The 21347-nt window shown below is 34.6% G+C and overlaps 1 protein-coding gene across 5 annotated transcripts in view; it reads left to right on the top strand.

The window, feature by feature from the left end:
* The window catches only part of Scn7a (sodium voltage-gated channel alpha subunit 7), an 86876-nt gene that overhangs the window by 28721 nt on the left and 36808 nt on the right, over positions 1–21347 (top strand). For all 5 annotated transcript variants that reach the window (XM_087199876.1, XM_087199873.1, XM_013076927.3 and 2 more), the window contains 4 exons: positions 1126–1332; positions 3376–3445; positions 6096–6237; positions 10434–10637. In XM_087199876.1, coding sequence (XP_087056002.1) covers positions 1126–1332; positions 3376–3445; positions 6096–6237; positions 10434–10637 — 623 coding nt within the window. The remainder of the gene's footprint in view (positions 1–1125; positions 1333–3375; positions 3446–6095; positions 6238–10433; positions 10638–21347) is intronic.

The following is a 21347-nucleotide window of genomic DNA, read 5'->3' as shown; positions in this document are numbered from 1 at the left end:
TATCAAAAAAAAAAGTTTGCTGTATAGGCTGTCTTGCCCACATAATTCTAGCTATTCAAAAGGTTAAATCTACAGGGTCCCTTAAGTCAAGGAGTGTGAGACCAGAATGAGCAATATAGGGAGACCATGCTTTCAAATAAACAAACAAATAAGTACATAAATTTTCAACTCACACAGTAAGAAGTGAAATAAGTATTCTAATTTTAATGCTAATAAAACAGCCATAAAAATGGTGATAATAGGGCCAGGGATTTAGCTCAGTGGTTCCACTGACTGCCTCGAAAGCGCAAGATCCTGAATTCAATGCCCAGTACCAAAAATAAATTGTTGATAATTTCCTCAGTATCACAAAGCTGCTATATTCCCTCATATATTTTTGAGCTGAGCAGTTAGTAGGAGCCTAAATACATACAGACCAAAAACTAGGAAGACAGCATAGAAAAAGAGAAACAAAGAAAAGGACAGAGGAAGAAAATCAGCTTATACACAAAAATATTAATAGCAATCTAGCCTGAGGTACAATTGCATTGCTTTTGTTTCTGTTGTTTTCCGTTTTCAGTGTTTAGCAGTTCTTATTTAATAGTTAGAGAAATGAAAGTTCAATAAACCCAGCTTTGAGTTAGAATTCTGAAGTAGTCAGAATTCTCATATAAATAGCTTCCTTATATCACAGTTGTATTATTCACATTACCGATAACTATTACTATACATTTTTATCCACACGTTTTATTTAACTAATGCCAAAATTGAATTATTGTAGCTAATTAAAGAAAAATGTAGAACACTGAAGCTTTAAATTGTTTGAACAATTTCAGCCCACTTTTATTTACACCTTTATACAGTACTTTTGCTTGTGTTTGACGGTGGTAGCTGGTATGGCAAGCATATCCAAGAGAAAAAGTGTTTTTCTTTATATATTAAAGAGACACAAGCAAAAATTCATTTGAAATATTGCATCTGAATTATTTCATCAAGTGTTATAAATTAGTCATAATACAGAAACATCAAAGTTTGATTTTTATTCACATTGTTAGATCTAGATAAAGAGACTTAAATAAGACAGATGTGTTCATTTCAAAAGAGGAAGATGGCCATTTTATCGTAAACACACATTTCTCTTTCCAGGTCTGAAGTCACTTGTAGGGATCCTGATCCATTGCCTGAAGCAACTTACTGGTGCCATCATCCTAACTGTCTTTTTTCTGAGCATATTTTCTCTAATTGGGATGGGACTATTTATGGGCAACCTGAAGCACAAATGTTTGTGGTGGCCCCAGGGAAATGAAAATGAAACCCTATACAACAGAACTGGAAACCCATATTATATTCGAGGTAAGAATTATTCACCATCTGTGTAAAAAGTATGAAATTCTTAAAGGCAGAGGAGTCTTCACAGAAATAAACATTCAGTGTCAAACCCAACTACTTAAATGCCCTATTATGCTCAAGTACAAATTTGAATCAGTTTCATTTATGAGGTTAGGAAAGTTCCCAATCTTCAGACAGTAAATCAGGAGAACTTAAATTTTTGCAAATGCTTTTGAAAAGTACAATAATGTTATTTACAATTTCATTAGAGATATCTTAAAGCAGGATTTTTGTACTGTAATATTTCCATTCTTCAATGAATGTAAATGTACTCATTAAAATTTTTGAGATGAAGTTAAAAGTCAAAATGGCCTGCATTATAGAAATTCTTACTATTGTTGGATTTCAATAACAATTCTGTACCTAAAATACTTTGAGTTCTACCTTCATTAATAAATATATTTTGAACATAAAAATAATGCAGAATAGACATTACTTAATTTTTATGCATAAGTAATTCATATGCCTTTTCTCATATCTTCATCATAATTTTTAAGAAGAGGCATTGATATTCCCTACTTTGTTTCAAGCAATGAAATGGGAATGCAAAGATATTAAGTGAGTGTCTCAAGGTATTATCACTACTAGGCAGCAATACTATGATTGTAATCAAGCTCAATCTTCTTTAAACTAGTTCCTTTCCTTTAGATCACATGTCCTTATTAGATTTGTCTTTCATATTAAAATTATAAGGTCTTTTCTGAAAATTTTTTTTAAAAAGCCCATTTTATATGTTCATAAATCTTTGTAGTCTTTCTATTGTAATTTTTATTTACATTTTGCATATAAGTTTTAAATAATAAGTAAATTAGTAAGCAAATTGAAGTGTTCGATTTATCATGTGAACAATGTAGAATTATTTTTAGATGAGTGTGTGACATGCCTATGTCATTGCCCTAGTGGTGAGGACCAAAGGAGATGGACATTAAATCTTGCATTCCCGTTCGCATCCTTTTGTTTCTTTAACACTGTAACAAATATGTGCTAATTACTTGAATATGTGCAATTGTTACTCCACTGGTTATTTCTAGGAAAACAGAGCCCAAATTTTTTCATTTTTGCTGAAGTGTGATATTATATTAAGAATAAACCGCCTGTACACATTACCACTTTAAACTTTGTGCCATTCTAGTTACTACGTTTCCCCAAATGATACATTATGAATTGTTAAAAATATTTTCTTTATAAGATACTTTTAACCTAATAGCCATGGCGCAGTTCTTGCAAGTAGAAAATTTGGCATTATCTAGTGCTGCTATGTCAATTTCATTGGGATTTTGACTGTCATTCAAAAAGCTTGATCAAAGATACCTAATTATTTATGGCTTTAAAGGTCTTGTTAAATAATTTTAAGTGACAAATAAAAGTGAGATTAGTTGAAATTCCAGTGATTCCACTGTATGAAAATATAAATATATATGTGTAATTTTATGGGTTTGGGCTCTGCGGTTTGTATTCAGAAATAATACACTACTAGTATCTGATTTTCTACAAATACACAATTTACATTTAATTACATTTTGATTCACACAAGATTAGGACAGCTGGAGAAATGTTGTGGACTATGACTTATATAGTATAATTATGTTTGAAATTAGGTGACGGGAGAGAAAACAGCTAGTACTGGTTACTCAGTGCCAGATCAGGCCTTGCTCAAGCAGATCAATAGAAATAGACCGTGGAAATATCACAGTCACCTTTCAGTCTTTAGAATTTTTTCTTCAAAGATTGGTCATACCTTGCTGGTTTCAAGCATTTTTCTGAACTTTAATCTTGGAAGAAATGTTCCTCTTTCTTTGCTCAGCCTTGTCACTTCCAGGAAAATGAAGCTTCCAGATTCCCGAAGGCCTCTTGGCTTGTGCAGAGATAGTAGGTTCAAAAGGCCAAGATATTTGCTGCCTTTCATCTGTACAGAAATGTTCATCTTCTATGCAGGTCAAAATGAACTTCCTGGATGCTGCTAACTCCAGATTAGATACAGAACATCATTTCTTTCCTATTTTTCAGAAACAGAAAACTTTTATTTTTTGGAAGGAGAAATAGATGCTCTACTTTGTGGCAACAGAACAGATGCTAGGTAAGTAGTTCTAATGTTTTCTTCTATCAATTTAGAGTCACCCATCAGTGGTACTTATTGAATGATTATTCCTTTTACTGCTGGATTCCCAGTTGATTCTGATATTTTTAATCTCATTTTATGATCAAAATCATGGTGAGTGCTAAGGACATAGCTCAAGAGTAGGGCTCCTGCCTAGCAAGCATGAGGCCCTAGGTTCAATCCCTGGTGCCAAAGAAGAAAAATAAAAAGACCACAAAAGACCTTTTAGAAAAATGCAGAGAAGTTATCCTAATCCATTTGTGGGCAATGAAATAAAGTAACATAGATGTCATAGTTTGTAAACAACGGAAACTTATTTCTCCCATGTGAGAGGCTCAAGTTCAGATCAGGGTGCCAGCAAATGTGCTATCTGGTGAGAGCCTGCCTATGGTGCCTTTTTGCTATATTCTTGTAAGGCAGAAGGGCTACAAAGTCTCCCCTGGGTCTCATTTTTCAGGTCGTTGATCACATTTATGAGGCCTTGCTTCCTGATGTAATCATTTCCCAAATGTGACACCTCCTAATATATCACTTTAGCGTTCAGAATTTAAACACATGAATTTTCACCAGAGCTGAAATCTGCAATATGGAATAATATTAATTCAGATTCAGAGAAAACCCAAAGGCAATTGATTCAAGGTCAAGAAACTGGTAAATCTCAGAGCTGGGACTTCAGCAAGAATCTGACTTGGTGTTTTTTGTGTGTTCCAGCACTTGTGAGAATTACAAAGAAAGACAATATAAATTTGTTCTCTTACAAAAGAGAAATATTAAAGATATGCCACTATTTCATTTATTTATGTCATCTATTTCTTTTATGGCGATAGTTTACATTAATAAAAATTACTACTCTTTAAAACACTATAAATAATTTAGTGAAAAAATAAAGCTCTGTCTTACTGTCCTATATTTTTGAAAGAGCAAATAAATAAGTAGAACCAGGGCACTTCTCACCATTGTGGACCTGAAAACACTGTTTCCCTGTGTTGCTTTGCTTAGTTGGGATGAACTGAAATCAATCCATAAGTCAGCTCTTTTTTAGGTTCTGGGGCTCAGATTGACAAAAGGTAAATCAAAGAAGAAGCATGAGTTGTATAGTTGTATTTTTTCACTTACTTGGCATAGATCTTTTTTTCCAGCTTCAGTTGAGCTTCCATTTTTTTTCTCCAATTATCCAATTTGTGAATCCACCTCTTTGTATAACATTCTACTTCAACTTACTCTTTCTATGTATATCCCCAACTCAAATATGACCTGAAATGCATTTCAAAGATGTCTGGTTATGAATCTTCAGAACGCAACCATACATTTTAAGGGAAGAAGAAAAAGCCATACAATGGTTCACCTATAGCAATTACATTTTCCTATATGATAAACCACCCCCTCCTTAGTGACCTAATTTAAGAACAAAAATTCATTTGCTCAGTTTCTGAAGATAAGCATCTACAAGCCTCAAAACCCAAGTGGCTTTTTGCTGTTGTTGTTGTTGTTGTTTTGGGGTTTTTTTCAGATTTGAGAGTAAGGTTTAATGCTCTGGGAATTAAAATATCAAAACTCTTCAGCAGCACAGAAAGTCCCAGGCTGCGCTGTGAGTGTCCTTGGTGTCTGTCCCCAGGGCTCTCTGAACACAGGGGCGCTGTGGTCGGAGCATCAGGCACCATCAGACACCAGAAAGTTCCACAAGGGACTAATCATCCTTCTTAAACTAGTCGTTTATGTAAGGCACCCAGTCCAGGATCAGCCGCCAGTCGGTAGCCCACACCACCCCGCAGCGCCCACGGCGCCCTACAAGGTGGCTGTAGGGGTTCAGTTTTCGGCCATTTCCTGGTAGATAATGTGAGACAGAAAGATGTAAGGGCTTGGATAGAGGAAAATATGATTTTTTTTGGCTACTACTGCAATAATAGACCACAACACGCATGCACTTCACTAGGTAAAGGATGAAGACTCCCTAAAAGGAAATAAATATTTAATCTACTCCTTCTCCCCAAGCGCTTATTAATTATTGATGTAATAAATGTTTTTTCACCCTTAAGTAATGGAATCTAAGGGTTTGAGTAAGATCATTTGAAAATTAATGTCTCAATTATTGCAGTTTTATTTTTATCAGTACGGTTTTCCTGTAATTGTATTTTTGCTATGAATTTTGTTTGAAAAAATAATGCTATGATAAGTAACAAGATTTTACTTTTTTAGAAAATTGTCAGGATATTAGATTTTAAGTGTTCTCACCAGGTAAAAAACATGTCATATAATGAACACACCAATTAACTCAATTTAGCCTTTTGACACAATGTATACGTATTTCAAAGACCATGTTATACATAATAAATATACACAATTTTTATTTGACAATTAAAACATAAATTAATGCAAAAATATAAATGCTTAGCAAAACTATCTTGATGGCTCTTATTTTAGCTTAACATTATCCATGTGTATCAACCTAAAATCTAATTTGCACCATTTTGACTGTAAAGTTTTGGAGGGAAGATTAATGCCATCCTGTGGAATGAGGAGCCCTCTGTTATTCACATATAGCATATGTTCTGTATTTATGACTTGGCTATAATCTGAAAGTCATCTAAGCACTTTTTCTTTACTTTTCTTTTCTTTTCTTTGTCTTTAGTCAATGTCCTGAGGGATATGTGTGTGTGAAAGCTGGCAAAAATCCTGATCATGGCTCCTCAAATTTTGACAATTTGGGGTGGGCCTTCCTTGCCCTATTTCGATTAATGACTCAGGATTACCCTGAAGCACTTTATCACCAGGTAAGAAGACAGAGAACTCACTCTGCACTTAAAAATGGCACCATATCATCCTTTCTGCAAAATGACCAAATGCATTAAAATTTTATGTGTGAAGGAATTTGCAGATAAAAGGAAAGAGTAGCAGAATTATTGAACGTCAAGCTATATGTAGGCTTCCGTGCCAGTTCTATGCTTTTGTGTGTGTGGTATCTCACTTCATCATTAAAACAATTCTACAAGGTCAACAGAGAGACAGTCTCTGACTTACAATGGCTTCATCTATAATTTTTTAGCTTCACAATAGTGTGAAAGTATACTCGGTAGAAACCACACTATGAAATATGAATTTTGATCTTTTCTCCTGGTCTAGTAATACACGGTACTATGGCCTTTCTCCATGCTAAGCCATGGCAGTGAGCTGCAGGATTACAAGGGGAAACAACTTGTGTTCCACAGGGTTCTGATTTTCTAAGCTGTGATGCTCAGTAGGTTAAGTAGACTAAATTACCTTCACAAAAATTATGAGTCTGCCTTCATAGCTAATTATGTGTACCATAGCTTTTTCACAATTGTGTAATAAAAACAGATTCAATTTTTGTTTAATGAGAAGTTGTGTCACATGAGAATTGTTGTTTTCAAAATAGCAGAATTAGTGGAACAGATTAGAAGATGAAGAAACAATGCCAGACACACTCAGCCATCTTATCTTCAATAAAGGAGCCAAACACTCTCACTAGAGGAAAGATAGCCTCTTTAATAAATGGTGCTGGAAAAATTGGTTTCAACTTGTCAAAGATTAAAAGTAGACCTATATCTCTCACCATGCACTAAATTAAAATTGAAATAGATTAAAGATCTAAATATCAAAAAAAGAAACTCTGAACCAGTTGGAACAGAGATTAGGTAGAAGTCTTGAAGGCATTGGTGTAGGAAAAGATTTTATGAACAAAACCTCAGTTGCCCATGAACTAGCACAAACAATCAACAAGTGGGATCTCTTCTTATTAAAAGGCTTCTGCACAGCAAGAGAAACCACCAGCAGGGTGAAGAGACAATCCACAATGTCGGAAAAAATCTTCACCTGCTTTTCCTCAGACAAAGGTCTACTATCTCAAATCTATAAAGAACTTAAAAAAATCAGACCTCCCAAATTTAAAGACCCAATCTGAAAATAGGCATCTGAAATGCACAGACATTTCTCAGATAAGGAAGTAGAAATAGCAAATAAATACATGACAAATGTTCAACATCACTGGTCATTCGAGAGATGCAAATGAAAACAAGGCTGAGATTCCTCCTCACTCCAAAAAGAATGGCTGCTATCATGAAATCAACCAATAACAAATGCTGGTGGGGCTGTGGGGAAAGAGGAACCCTTCTCCACTGCTGGTGGGAGTGTAGACTGGTGCAACCACTGTGGAAATCTCTATGGAGATATCTCAAAGAACTAGGACTGGAAGTCCCATTTGACCCCACTATTCCCCTGCTGGGTATCTTCCCCAAAGAATTAAAAGAATCACACCACAGTGATATATGTGCACCCATGTTCATAGCAGCACAGTTGGTGATAGCTAAAACTTGGAAACAGCCCAAATGCCCATCAACTGGGGACTGGATAAAGAAAATGTGGGGTTTTTAAAATAAAATGGAGTACTACTCAGCCCTAAAAAATGAGAAATTGGAGACATTTATAGCTAAATGGATGCACATTGAGGCAATACTCTCAAGTGAAATAAATAGGACACACATGTATAAATACCAAATATTTTCTCTGGTGTGAGAAACTGAAAGTGTGAATGGGGACTAAAATGTATGACAGGTAATGTGAAATAGGAAGAAAAGGGGCAAAGGGAAAGGAGGTCGAAGGGGTAGGGGAAAGGAAAGAAGGGAATGGGATTAATATGAGAAAATGGAAAAATAGGAACAAAGTCTTTGTAAATAGGGAGGACTGGAGGGGTTGAAGGGAGGGCTGGGCAAGGGTGAAAGATGGGAACCAAGAGAGACTATGTAAAGGTGCAAATTTCCAATGATGAATGTCATTATATTGTATACCTACAATGTACCAATGATTAGAATGAATAATCGATAATGCAAAATAGGAAGAAAAGGTCCAAAGGGGTAGGGGTAGTGGGAGGGGCAGGGGAAAGGAAAGAAGGGAAAGGAAAAATGACAAGAAATGGAAAAAATGGAAATAAAGTCTTTGTAAATAGGGAAGGGGGGGGGAGGGAGGGCTAGGAATGGGGAAAAAATAAGAACCAAGATGCATTATGTAAAGGTACAATTCCCAATGAGAAATGTAATTGTGTTCTATACCTACAATGTACCAATAAAAGAATTTAAGGAAAAAAAAGCAGAATTAATATCAAGAGATGTTATATAAAATTGTTACTCTAAATTCTGAAGTTATGTATAATTAAAGGAGAACTTTCTTTTTAAAATATAATATAAATACACTATATTTATTTTGACTGACTAAATTGTTAGCTAGTTCAGTGGTAAAATGTTTAACCAAAATTTAAGTAGCTGGTTTACTGAGATATAAGTGTTGTTAAAAAATACTTTTAAAAACAAATATGCTCAGCCACAAATGGTGGCTCACACATTCAGCATTCTGGGAGGCTGATGGAGAAGGATCACAAGTTCAAGCTCAGCTTGGGCAATTTAGCTAGACCCCTTCTCAAAATAAAAAATAGACAAGGGGGCCAGGGATTTAGCTCAGTGGTTCTGGCACCTGCCTCGCAAGTGCAAGGTCCCGAGTTCGATCCCCGGTACCAAAAACAAAAACAAAAATAAAACAAAACAAAAAAAATAGACAAGGGCTGGTATTGTAGCTCAGTGTGAAGGCATTGCATTCTAGTCCCAGCCCCACAAACAAAACAAAAGAAAAACAAAAATAAAAACAAATATGGTTCAAGTTAATTTAAAAATTTTTATTGACTATTGAAATTTCCTATTATTTTGCAAATATTCCTTTTTGTAATAATAGAACTAGGACCTATGGGTGCTCTACCACTGAAATATATCCCCAGAATGTTTTATTTCTTGGTTGGTTTGTTTATTCATTTACTTATTTATTTTATTGTGAGACAAAGTTTCACTAAGTTTCCCAGGCTAGACTCACATTTTTCACATAAATAGTATTTTTGTATTGATTCAGATGGATGCTTGACAGTTAAGACTGTTACCATTTGTTTTTTGAAATTTTGATCACATACTTTCAATTGATGGAAATAAATACTAGACAAGATTCTGCCTTATAATTTTCTAAACTTTTAAATTTTCCAATCTATTAGGTAACTGTTATGAAATAAAAGGTACTCATGCTCAGTCATATTTTTTGTTCATTAATATACTTATTGTAATGATTTCATATGGGTCACATAAGTCATATGATTATCTCATTTTATTTATTTAAATGTCTTACACCAAAATAGATACTGTGACAAGCTTAAAATTTTTCCTTCTCCTCAACTTTGTATATGCTTAATTTTGTATTTTGTTGTGATTTTTCCATAAAATAATGATTAGAGAAGAATATTCTCTATAGCGTTCTCTGATTTGACTAAACTTTCAATATTTAAAGATTCTATTGCAAAGAAGAAAATAATTTTCCAATTTGTGACTGGTCAATTTATTCATTAAAAGGCAATGATTTTTAGGCAAGTACTGTGGCATGTTCTCCTAGTCCCAGGTGCTCACAAGACTGAGGCAGCAGAAATCGGTTGAGCTGAGGAAGTAAGGCAACATAGCAAGACTCTGTCTAAATAAATAAATAAATAAGAAAGAAAGAGATGATTATGCTTTCAATAATGAAGACATGAAAGTCAAATGCTTGCCCTGAATTAATTAAATTAATTAAGTTGCCTAATTCCACCCTTGGTTTTGTACCATATATTTTTATTATTATTATTATTATTATTATTATTAATTTTTTTTTTTTGGTACCGGGGATTGAACTCCGGTTCTTCCGCTTGCGCAGCAGGTGGTGAAACCACTGAGCTAAATCCCCGGCCCTGTACCATATATTTTATACCTTACATATATGTATAAAGTTGAGGAGATTTTCATTGTTTTAGATAAAGCCATTGCTTAAACTAATTTTAATTATATCCGTTGTGCATAAATTATGATAACAAAATTTCATTTATCTTTTAAAAGTAGAATACAAACAGACAAATAACATTTTCCTGTTTTTGTTGTATTCTGCCCTTCCTTAGATTCTTTATTCATCTGGGAAGATCTACATGATATTTTTTGTTGTGGTTACTGTTTGGTTCGCCTTTTATATGGCAAGTTTGTTCTTAGGCATACTTTCTATGGCCTATGAAAAGGAAAAGCAGACAGCTTCTGAAAAAACTGAGATTGAACCAAAATTGCAACAAACTATAAAAGCACTTCAAGAAGGAAATGAAGCAGCTGAGGTATGATTTCTTGATGTTTCTTAGAATTATATTTCTAGAGGTTCTGTCTCAAGAACTTGGAGCATATTACATTCTGATAGAGGCTTATATGTATGTGGTACATGAGTAAAACTATTCTAATAACAGGAGTCTTAATATACGGTGGTAAGAATGACCAATATGTTTAAATATTTAATGTGTACAATTTTTTCCAAAATTTATATTGCTATTGCTGATAAACTATGAATATGACTTTAGAATTGATTTCTCCTAATACAGGTATATTTTATTAATTCACACTTGCATCAGATAACACACCAGAATTAACTTTGGAAATGGTTGGTTATTCAACTCTAAAGTAATGGTACTTTCCCTAATTTAGAAGTGATGAATTACCAAAAGAATGGATGAAAGAACATTAGTAGCATTATAAAAAAGAAGAAAGCATGTATTGATTTCCTAATTCCTTCAACAGGATGTACACTGTGCATGATATGTAGGAAATTATTTTACCTATAGAATATTCAAATCCATGATTAGTAAAAACGTCAACACTTTCCTATAATTTCAATTATCCTAATGTTATGTTTGAATCCTTTTACAGATTACGATCGTCATGTGAAAAGGTTCACTAAGTGAATCTGAAAGTAATGACAGAAGTAACAGTAAGGAAGTTGTAGAAAATCATTTTTAAAAATTAAATTGTGGTGTAAGAGTGATAAATGGAACTTTTCTCAACTTCTTTGAACTATTTTAATAGTAGATGGGAATAGAAAGGAACCATATTTGAGAACCCTTACATATAAAAAGAAAAATAAAAGGAATGGGGAAATGTAAAGGGCCAACACACATTCCAACACTGAATAAAATACCTAGGAACATTAGCTGAGGGGTTCATTAATACCAAAGGTCTCTTCTGAGGCAAAAAGGGAAGGAAATCTTAACTCCTCATATAATCATTTCATTAAATTATGGTCAATGAAAAGTTTTCAGAAATCACTGTACCAACAAGTGGAGCCTAAATGGTATAACAGGGTCTTGCCCATGACTTTATACTTGTGTTCATGACATACATATCATTGGGCAAGAAGTAATTATGGACTACATGAAGGAAACGTGTAAAAGAGACTATTGTCTCTCATGGCTGAGTTATGGAAAAACAAATTACAAAAGCTTTCTGTCTCCAGAAATGAGTAGGGGTCCTTCAAATTAAATGATTAGGTTTGAATGATATGTTGAATGTGTAATTTGTTCTCAAGTGGCATTTCAGAAGCTCAAGGGCTGTGACTACTCACAAACATCTCCTAGAGTATAATAGTTCTCTTATTTTAAGATGAAATGCTTTATTAGCACTGACCTTGAAAGAATTTCAGTATTTCCCATTATCTCTTTTCACTTTGCTATTTGGATCACATAAAGCTTTCTTGATTTTAATTAAACTCTTTCAGTTATAAAGAACTTCTTTTCCTGGAAGAGCCCTAGAACATTTTGTCATGTGGAGATTTTTTGGAAATGAGATTAAAAAGCATCCTCATGAATGTATAAACCTTTACACACATAATAGAATGGGAAATATTGAGGGCTTTTTAAGTGATTGATGTGATTAAAGACCAGTCAGATTACATTTCCAATGCTGGAATTAGAGGGAGATAGCTTAGATGCATCATATTCTCATATTATGGGACAGTTATAGATTATATTTGCTAAAAGCACCAGGTAACTAGTTACCTGCAGTCAGATAACTATAGATTTCAGTCTATTTTAGCCATGTAATATATGTATGATATTTGGAAATTTATTAACTGTGCTAAACCTCAGATTTTATTCTGAAAAATTTATAAAATTATAGTACTTGTTGTACATTGTTTCAAGCCCAAATGAAACATGTGTAAAGCATCTTTTAATACTCAGAATAAACTAAGCACTTGAAAAAATATTAAATATATGAATAAAATTGTCATATATGAGAATTACACCTCATATTAAAGATACCTTTTACCCAAACTATCACATGCAATTGTCCACACTAAGAACTTTTGATCTTTATAGAAAAGTTTGTCTTTGAATAGCCTTACATTGCAGATATTTCATAACCATATAATATTAATACTATTTATTGCACTCCAGATTCAACTTAAAAAGCTTTACATACATTATTTTTTTAAATTTTATATATCCTTTTATTGGTACATTTTAGGTATACAATACAATGACATTCATCATTGGAAATTCACACCTTTACATAATCTCTTGTTTCTTATTTTTTCCCCCTTCCCCTGCCCTCCCTTCAACCCCTCCATCCCTCCCTATTTACAAAGACTTTGCTTCCATTTTTTTCATTTTCTCATATTAATTCCATTCCCTTCTTTCCGTTCCCCTCCCCCTCCCACTTCCCCTTCCTCTTTGTCCCTTTCCTTCCTATTTCACATTATCTATTATACTTTTGAGTCCTTGTTTACACTTTCAGTTTTTCACCCTAGAGAAACTATTCAGTATTTATACATGGGGTCCTATTTATTTCACTTAAGAGTATCGCCTCAATGTGCATCCATTTAGCTATAAATGTCTCTAATTTCTTGGGGTTTTTTTGTTTATTATTCTGTTTTGTTTTGTTTTGTTTTGTTGGTACCAGGGATCAAACTTGGGACCTTGCACTTGCGAGCCAGGTGGCAGAACCACTGAGTTAAATCCCTGGCACTAATTTCTCATTTTTTATGGCTGAGTAGTACTCCATTTTATAAAACAACCACCACATTTTCTTTATCCAGTCTCCAGTTGATGGGCATTTGGGCTGTTTCCAAGTTTTAGCTATTACAAACTGTGCTGCTATGAACATGGGTGCACATATATCACTGTGGTATGATTCTTTTAATTCTTTGGGGAAGATACCCAGCAGGGGAATAGTGGGGTCAAATGGGACTTCCAGTCCTAGTTCTTTGAGGTATCTCCATACTGATTTCCACAGTGCTTGCACCAGTCTACACTCCCACCAGCAGTGGACAAGGGTTCCTCTTTCCCCACAGCCCAGCCAGCATTTGTTATTGGTTGATTTCATGATAGCAGCCATTCTTTCTGGAGTGAGGGGGAATCTCAGCCTTGTTTTCATTTGCATCTCTCGAATGACCATTTGTGTTGAACATTTTTTCATGTATTTATTTGCTATTTCTACTTGTTTGTGTGAGAAATGTCTGTTCATTTCAGATGCCCATTTTTGGATTGGGTCTTTAAATTTGGGAGGTCTGATCTTTTTAAGTTCTTTATAGATTTGAGATAGTAGACCTTTGTCTGAGGAAGAGCAGGTGAAGATATTTTCCCACATTGTGGATTGTCTCTTCACCCTGCTGGTGGTTTCACTTACTGTGTAGAAGCTTTTTAGTAAGAAGAGATCCCACTTGTTGATTGTTTGTGCTAGTTCATGGGCAACTGAGGTTTTGTTCATAAAGTCTTTTCTTACACCAGTGTCTTCAAGAGTTATACCTAACTTCTCTTCCAGCCAGTGCAGCGTTTCTGTTTTAATATTTAGATCTTTAATCCATTTCTATTTTTAATTGAGTGCATGATGAGAGATATAGGTCTAGTTTTAATCTTTGGCAAGTTGAAACCCAATTTCTCCAGCACCATTTATTAAAGAGGCTATCTTTCCTCCAGTAAGGGTGTTTGGCTCCTTTGTCAAAGAAGGGGTGGCAAAGTATGTCTGGAGTTGTTTCTGGATCTTGTAATCTGTTCCACTGGTCCTCAGGTTTGTTTCTTTGCCAGTAGCATGCTGTTTTTTTAACATAGTAGCTTTGTAGTATAGTTTCAAGTTGGGGATTGTGATACCCCCTGCCATGTCTCTGTTACCTAGAATTGCTTATGCTATTCTAGGTCTCTTCTTCTTCCAAATAAATATTTGGGATGTTTTCTCAAGGTCTATGAAGCATGCTGCTGGAATTTTAATTGAGATCTCATTGAATCTATATAGCAGTTTTGGAAATATGGCCATTTTCACTATGTTGATCCTTCCTACCCAGGAGGAAGGTATGTCATTCCATTTTCTGATATAATTTTCAATCTCTCTTTTCAGAGTGCCAAAGTTTTCAGAGAAGAGGTCTTTGATTTCTTGTTAGGTTGATTCCTAGGTATTTCAGGTTTTTTGATACTATTGTGAAAGGAATTCTTTGCCCTATTTCTCTCTCAATGAGTCTGCTGTTTGTGTAGAGGAATGCTACTGATTTTTGTATGTTGACCTTGAATCCAGTTACTTTACTGAATTTGGTTTTTAATTCTAGAAGACTTTTGGTGGAGTTCTTGGGGTCTTCTATATAGAGTATCATGTCATCTGCAAATAATCACAATTTGACTTCTTCATTTCCTATTTTTATTCCTTTTATTTCTTTCTTTTGTCTAATTGCCATGGCTAATGTTTCCAAAACTATATTGAATAGAAGTGGTGATAATGGACAGCTTTGTCTTGTTCCTGATTTTAGTGTGAAGGATTTCAGTTTTTGACCATTTAGTGTGATTGGCTATTGGTTTTTCATAGATGGTTTTTATCAGATTGAGGTAGAGACTATCTATTCCAATTTTTTGTAAGATTTTTATCATAAATGCATGTTGGATTTTCTCAAATGCTTTTTCTGAATCTATTGAGATGATCATATGGTTTTCGTCCTTGGCTCTGTTGATATAGTGTACTACATTGATTGATTTGAGTATGTTGAACCATACCTGGATCCCTGGGATGAATCGTACTTGGTCAGGGTGTATGATCTTCTTGATAATCTTGCGCATACTATTTGCCATTATCTTATTAAGCATTTTTGCATCTATGTTGATTAGTGAGATCGGCCTATTGTTCTCTTTTTCATTTGAGTCTTTCTCTGCTTTGGGGATCAAGGTGATGCTTGCTTCCAGGAATGAATTTGGGAGTATTGCTTCCCTTTCAATTTCATTGAAGAGTTGAAACAGTAGTGGCAGTAGTTCCTCTCTAAATGTCTTGTAGAATTCAGTGGTGAAGCCATCAGGACCTGGGCTTTTCTTAGTTGGTAAATTTTTAATTACATTTTCAGTTTCTTTAATTGATATTTGGTTGTTTAAAATTTTTAGGTCTTCTTCGTTCAACTTTGGTAATTCATACGTGTCTAGGAATCTGTCCATTTCTTCTGTATTTTCCATCTTATTGGCCTATAAATTCTGGAAGTAGGTATTGATCCTCTGGATTTCTGCTGGGTCTGTTGTAATTTCACCCTTTTCATTCCTAATTGCATAGATTTGGGCCTTTTATTTCCTTTTTCTGATAAGGTTGGCTAAGGGTTTGTCAGTTTTGTTCATTCTTTCAAAGAACCAACTCTTGGCTTCATTGATTGTTTGTATTGTTTTCTTAGTCTCCCTTCCATTGATTTCTGCCCTGATCTTTATAATTTCCTCCTTTCTATGAGCTTTGGGTTTGTCCTGCTCTTTTTCTAGAAGCTTGAGGTTCAGCATCAAGTTGTTTTATTGGGCTCACTCTATTTTCCTAAAATGAGTATTCACTGCTATGAATTTCCCTTGTAAGACTGCTTTCTTTGTGACCTATAGATTCTGATATGTTGCATTGTCATTGTCATTTAATTGAGGAAACTGTCTGATTCCTTCTTTAATTTTGTCTGTGACCCATTGTTTATTCAAAAGTGTGTTGTTCAATTTCCATGTGTTTATGAAATTTTTGCAGTTTCTTTTGCTATTTATCTCCAATTTCATCGTATTATGATCTGATACTATACAGGGGATAACTTCAATTCCTTTGCACTTACCTAAATATGTTCTATGAGTGAGTATGTGGTCTATTTTGGAGAATGACCCTTGTGCAGCTGAAAAGAATGTATATTCTGATTTTGTGGGGAGAAACACTCTGCACACATCTGTTAAGTTCATTTGTTCCAGAGTTTGATTGAGTTCTAGTATTTCATTGCTTGTTTTTTGTCTAGTTGCTCTATCTCTTTGTCACAATGGGGTATTGAGGTTCTCCACTACTATTCTATTAGTGCTTACATGATTTTTCCTGTTCAATAGTATTTGTTTTATATAGCTGGAATAGATATTTATGATTGTCATCTCTTCCCCTTGGACTGTTCCCTTTACAAGGATGTAGTGTCCTTCTTTGTCTCTCTTAATCTTAATCAGTGTGGGTTTGAAATCCACTTGGTCTGCAAAGAGGATAGCTACTCCTGCTTTTTGGGGGGTTCCTGTGGCATGTAGTATTGTTTTCCACCCTTCAACTTTCAGTCTATTCAGTCTTAATTCTTTTTGAATTAAGTGTGTTTCTTGTATGCAGCATATTGTTGGATCTTGCTTCTTGACCCATTCTGCCAGTCTATTTCTTTTGATTGGTGAGTTGAGACCATTGACACTGATGGTTATAACTGATACGTATTAACTTATCATTGTCATGACATTTTCTTTTTGTTGGATTCTCCCCCTTAGCTTTTAATTTCTTGTGGCCAGTGGATTCATTCTGCTGGGCTTCCTGGGGTTGTGATCCTCATTGTCTTTTCCTAGGATATCGTCTAAAATTTTTTGGAGTGCCGGTTTGGTATTCATGAAGTTCTTGAGGTGCTCTTTATCATGAAAGTATCTTATTTCTCCATCAATTTTGAAAGATAGTTTTGCAGGGTACATCAATCTGGGTTGGAGGCTGTTTTCCTTTAGGGCTTGAAATACATCACTCCAAGCTCTTCTTGCCTTGAGGGTTTGCATTGAGAAGTCTGCTGTGATTCTGATGGGCTTTCCTTTGTATGTGATTTGTTTCTTTTCTCTCACTGCTTGTAGAACTTTGTTCTTCTGTTGGGTTTCTGGAATCTTAACAATTATATGTCTTTGTGTAGATTTTTTTTTTGATCAAGGCTATTTGGAGTCCCATATGCCTCACTTATCTGTATGTCAAGTTCTTTTCCCCTGCTTGGGAAGTTTTCTGCCATCACTTCTGTGAACAGTTTTTTTTTATGTCATCTGCACTCTCTCCTGTTTCTTCATTGACTTTAGTCAGTCTTATGTTATTGTTTTTTGCATCATCTAACAGCTGCTGGATTGATTTCTCGTGGTTGCTTACAATTTTAAAGAAACTTTTCTTTTCCTAGTAACTCTGATCGGTCTTATGTTATTCTTCTTTGCATTGTCTCATAGCTGCTGGATTGGTTTCTTGTGGTCCCTTACTATTTTAAAGCAATTTTTCTTTTCCTGGTCTCTAATTGCAATCTTATTTTCTATGTCTGAAATTCTGTCCTCACATTGGCTCATTTTTCTGTGTAAGCTTTCAATGGAGTTTTTCATCTCCTGGAACTCTGTTTGCATCTGTTTTATGGATTCCATTTTTTTCCTATGTTGGGATTCCATCATGTTCCTCAGTTCCTCTATTTTTTTAATCTGTGTCTTCTCTAGATTTATTAATCGTGTCTTGCACTATGGGCAGAATCTCTGCTGTTATCTGAGAAATTATTTCTGATTTTATTTTTTCCAGATCCTCTTTTGTTGCCTATTCAGGGAGTCTAGGTTGTTGCATGTCAGAGTGTTCCATCTCATTTCCCTTTGGGGTTGCTTTAGGTGATCTGGAAGTCTGGTTTTGAGACTTGTTTACGTGTCTTCTCATCTTGATGGCAGGGGCAGTTGTTGCTGGCACCCGTGTGGCTCAACTCCTGTGCACTGGAGGAAGGGGTGGTATGGCAGCCTGCGAGCCTCCTCCTGGGCTCTGGGAGCAGCTCACCTGTGCTGCACTGGGGCAGGGGACCAAAATGAATTCTTAAGTCTTTGACTATATTTAAGCATAATTAAAATAATAATAATGATAGCAATAGTAGCAGTATATAAAATTAATCGAGTGCTAGTCTTTGTGCCAGATATCTGATGTGTCTTCATATAATATTAAATTCAGTTCTATTACAGTGTTTCTGATGCAAATTTGACCTATGCTGACTCTGACTCTGGAGGAAGCCCCACTGTTCACTTTACTACCTTGCTCTGGAGGCAAATGCTGAAACAGTATTATTTCATCAGTTACACCATTTGCAGGTGAAACTTTTCCTAAGTATTGCTATCTACTGGCAAAAACTCAGGAAGAAAATTAGGTATTTAAAAATATTTGCCACATCTAAATTTACATCCTTCTAGCTCATTTATCTAATAAATTAAAACAGTATTGACCATTGTACTAAACATGAATGATAAAAACTTTTAACAAATACAAATACATTGTCTGTATTCATAAAGCTAATAGTTTAATGGGGAGATTTTCTATAAAATTGTCATAAACACAAAACTGTATACCTAAGACAAGAAGTTATGTATTTCCAAATACTATGAATAGGAAACACAAAGCAACATGCATACCATATACTTGCCAAAATCTAAGACTAGTAAGCCTATTGATATAACTGTCTTTCTCAAGGACCGTAGGACAGGCTATAAGCACACGTTAAATTACATTGAAAGGGCACAACTTGCTTAATTGAGAATGTGAAATAGTCTATAAGTGATCCAGTATTTTTAACAAATCTTATAAGAAAAAATAAATTGACATCAGAATATAATTAGTAGCACTCCAAACAAATGCAAGTATAATCCTTGTTTGTACTTTTATTTGAACAAATAAACTGTGAAATAATTATTTAGTTGTTTATGGTAGTGCTGTCTTATAATCCCAGCCCTCTTGCAGGCTGAGGCAGGAGGACTGCAAGTTTGACTCCCAACCTAGGCAACTTAAAATGACTTAGCAAGACTCTGGCTCAAAATAAAAATTAAAAAATCTGAGAATGTAGTTCAGTGTGAATGCCCTTGATTGAATTCCCAGTACTGAAAAAAAAATTGAGTAATGAAAGAAAACAGTATTTTCTGGGTATTGGGTAATATTAATAAATTACTAATGTTGCTGGCATGCAGTAGTATTATGACATATGCTTTTTAAGGAGCTTCATCTGAAAATTATACAATATCAGGATTTTATACATTTTTTTCAAATAAATGAGTTGAAAATAAACAGAAGAGAAGAATATAATGTTACGAATTGTTGAGGCTAGATATTGAGTCCCTATGGTTCACTATATGATTATTTATATTTTAAAAATGAAATGAAAGAAGTACAATGAAGCAGAGAGGCGTGATACATTGAGAACCTTTAATAAAGGATCTCTCATAAAAAAATAGGGGATTTCTCAGTCAAAAAATTTAGATTGAGATGTACAGAAGGAACCTATGCTGAAGGACGGGAGCAGGAGTCAGGGGATTAGGAAGATAGAATGGCTGCATACAGAGAGCAAGTCTGAACCTGATGAACATATCAGATATTTGCAGCTGAGTAAATGCAAAACATTACAGTATTCACTAAGTTCTTCATTATTAATGCTTATGATATAAAGAAAATTTAAGTGAGTTTTGAGAAGTGCCCTTTTCCAATCTAATCTCATTGGATTGTCTAAATTTCAGGCAGATACTCTTATTAGCTCTTAAATTTCCCAAACAGAACAGTTGTTGAGTTATAATATTCTAAATTTGCTTTGGAAATAGCTATATCAGTAGTTGTCCAATACACAGCCATTCATTCAACATTTATAAGTAGTTCAATTGAAGTAAATATATTACTAAACTAATGTGTGGTCCATTCACTGTGTGGTCTAAAATATGTTCACAGTTTATGCCAAATGAGTAGAAAACTGAACACTGAGTCAGTCTACCAACAATCACATTACTGCCAGCCTCCCCTTCCCTACTCTCACACAAAAACAATTTGCTTTGCTGGACTACTCTTTTGCAAACAAACATTGTGATTATCTGACATAGTTCCATGAGAAACAATTCCTCTGTATTAAAAATATTTGTTGAGGATTTCACACTGTATCACAAAGTATCATCTTTATGCAGATACACATCTGGGAGATCCTTGTTAGATATTAGTAACAATAAATTTATTTCTATTGGTTTTTATTTCATAGAAATTTGGAATCGTATAATTCATAACTTCCATGTTATATAACCTTGTAATTCAGTGAAAATTTTATCTGAGATCAGCATTTCTTAAGTAAATAATTTAAACTCAGCTACTGAGATTTCAACTAAAAGTAAGCGAGGGAATAAAGCTCTGCAAAATTCAGAGAATCTGTCATTTTCCTGATGAAACTCAGTGTGCAGTTTCAACCTCTAGGTTTGGTATTTAAGAAATTAGAGGAGTCTTGCCTGATGCTGAGTGAGACGAATATGATGACTCCCTGGATATCTATAGTGCTACCTCAGGTGTAGAGTAGCAGAACTTACCTACCAGAGAACTATGCTGGGTACAGGTAATTGATGAGCCTTGGGCATTATTACCTCAGTGTGAGGGCAGCAGTAGGCTCCTTGCCAGTTAACTTTATTTCAGGGCAGTCCCACCTGTTTACCTCAAGTCAAGTAGCATACAAATATTATCATTCTTTGTGTGTATCCAGTGTAAAAACAGTTAGTGTTAATACCGTGTGCTGTCGTCCATCTATTATCATGTTTCCACATGATCACTGGAAGCATATCTGGCTATTCTTGTGATTGTTATGATTGTGTAGCACTTGTAATATCTACATCAAAATCTATGATTTTGAGTATCTTTACAATTCTTTTTAACCCTGTTACAAAGATGAACAAAGCAAAACACCTCTTAAAATGTTACTCAAAAGGTATGAGGGAAAAAGGAAATTATTCCTTTTGGAACAATATCCTATTCTGTTAGTTTAGTATCATACATGTTCTGTCCAAGTC

Source organism: Heterocephalus glaber, unplaced genomic scaffold (assembly GCF_053883595.1).
Source record: "Heterocephalus glaber isolate CG9 unplaced genomic scaffold, H.glaber_assembly_v1.0 deba00000347, whole genome shotgun sequence".
Classification (NCBI taxonomy): domain Eukaryota; kingdom Metazoa; phylum Chordata; class Mammalia; order Rodentia; family Bathyergidae; genus Heterocephalus; species Heterocephalus glaber.
The sequence above is the reverse complement of the archived record's forward strand: the minus strand, read 5'-3'. Positions and strand labels throughout refer to the sequence as shown.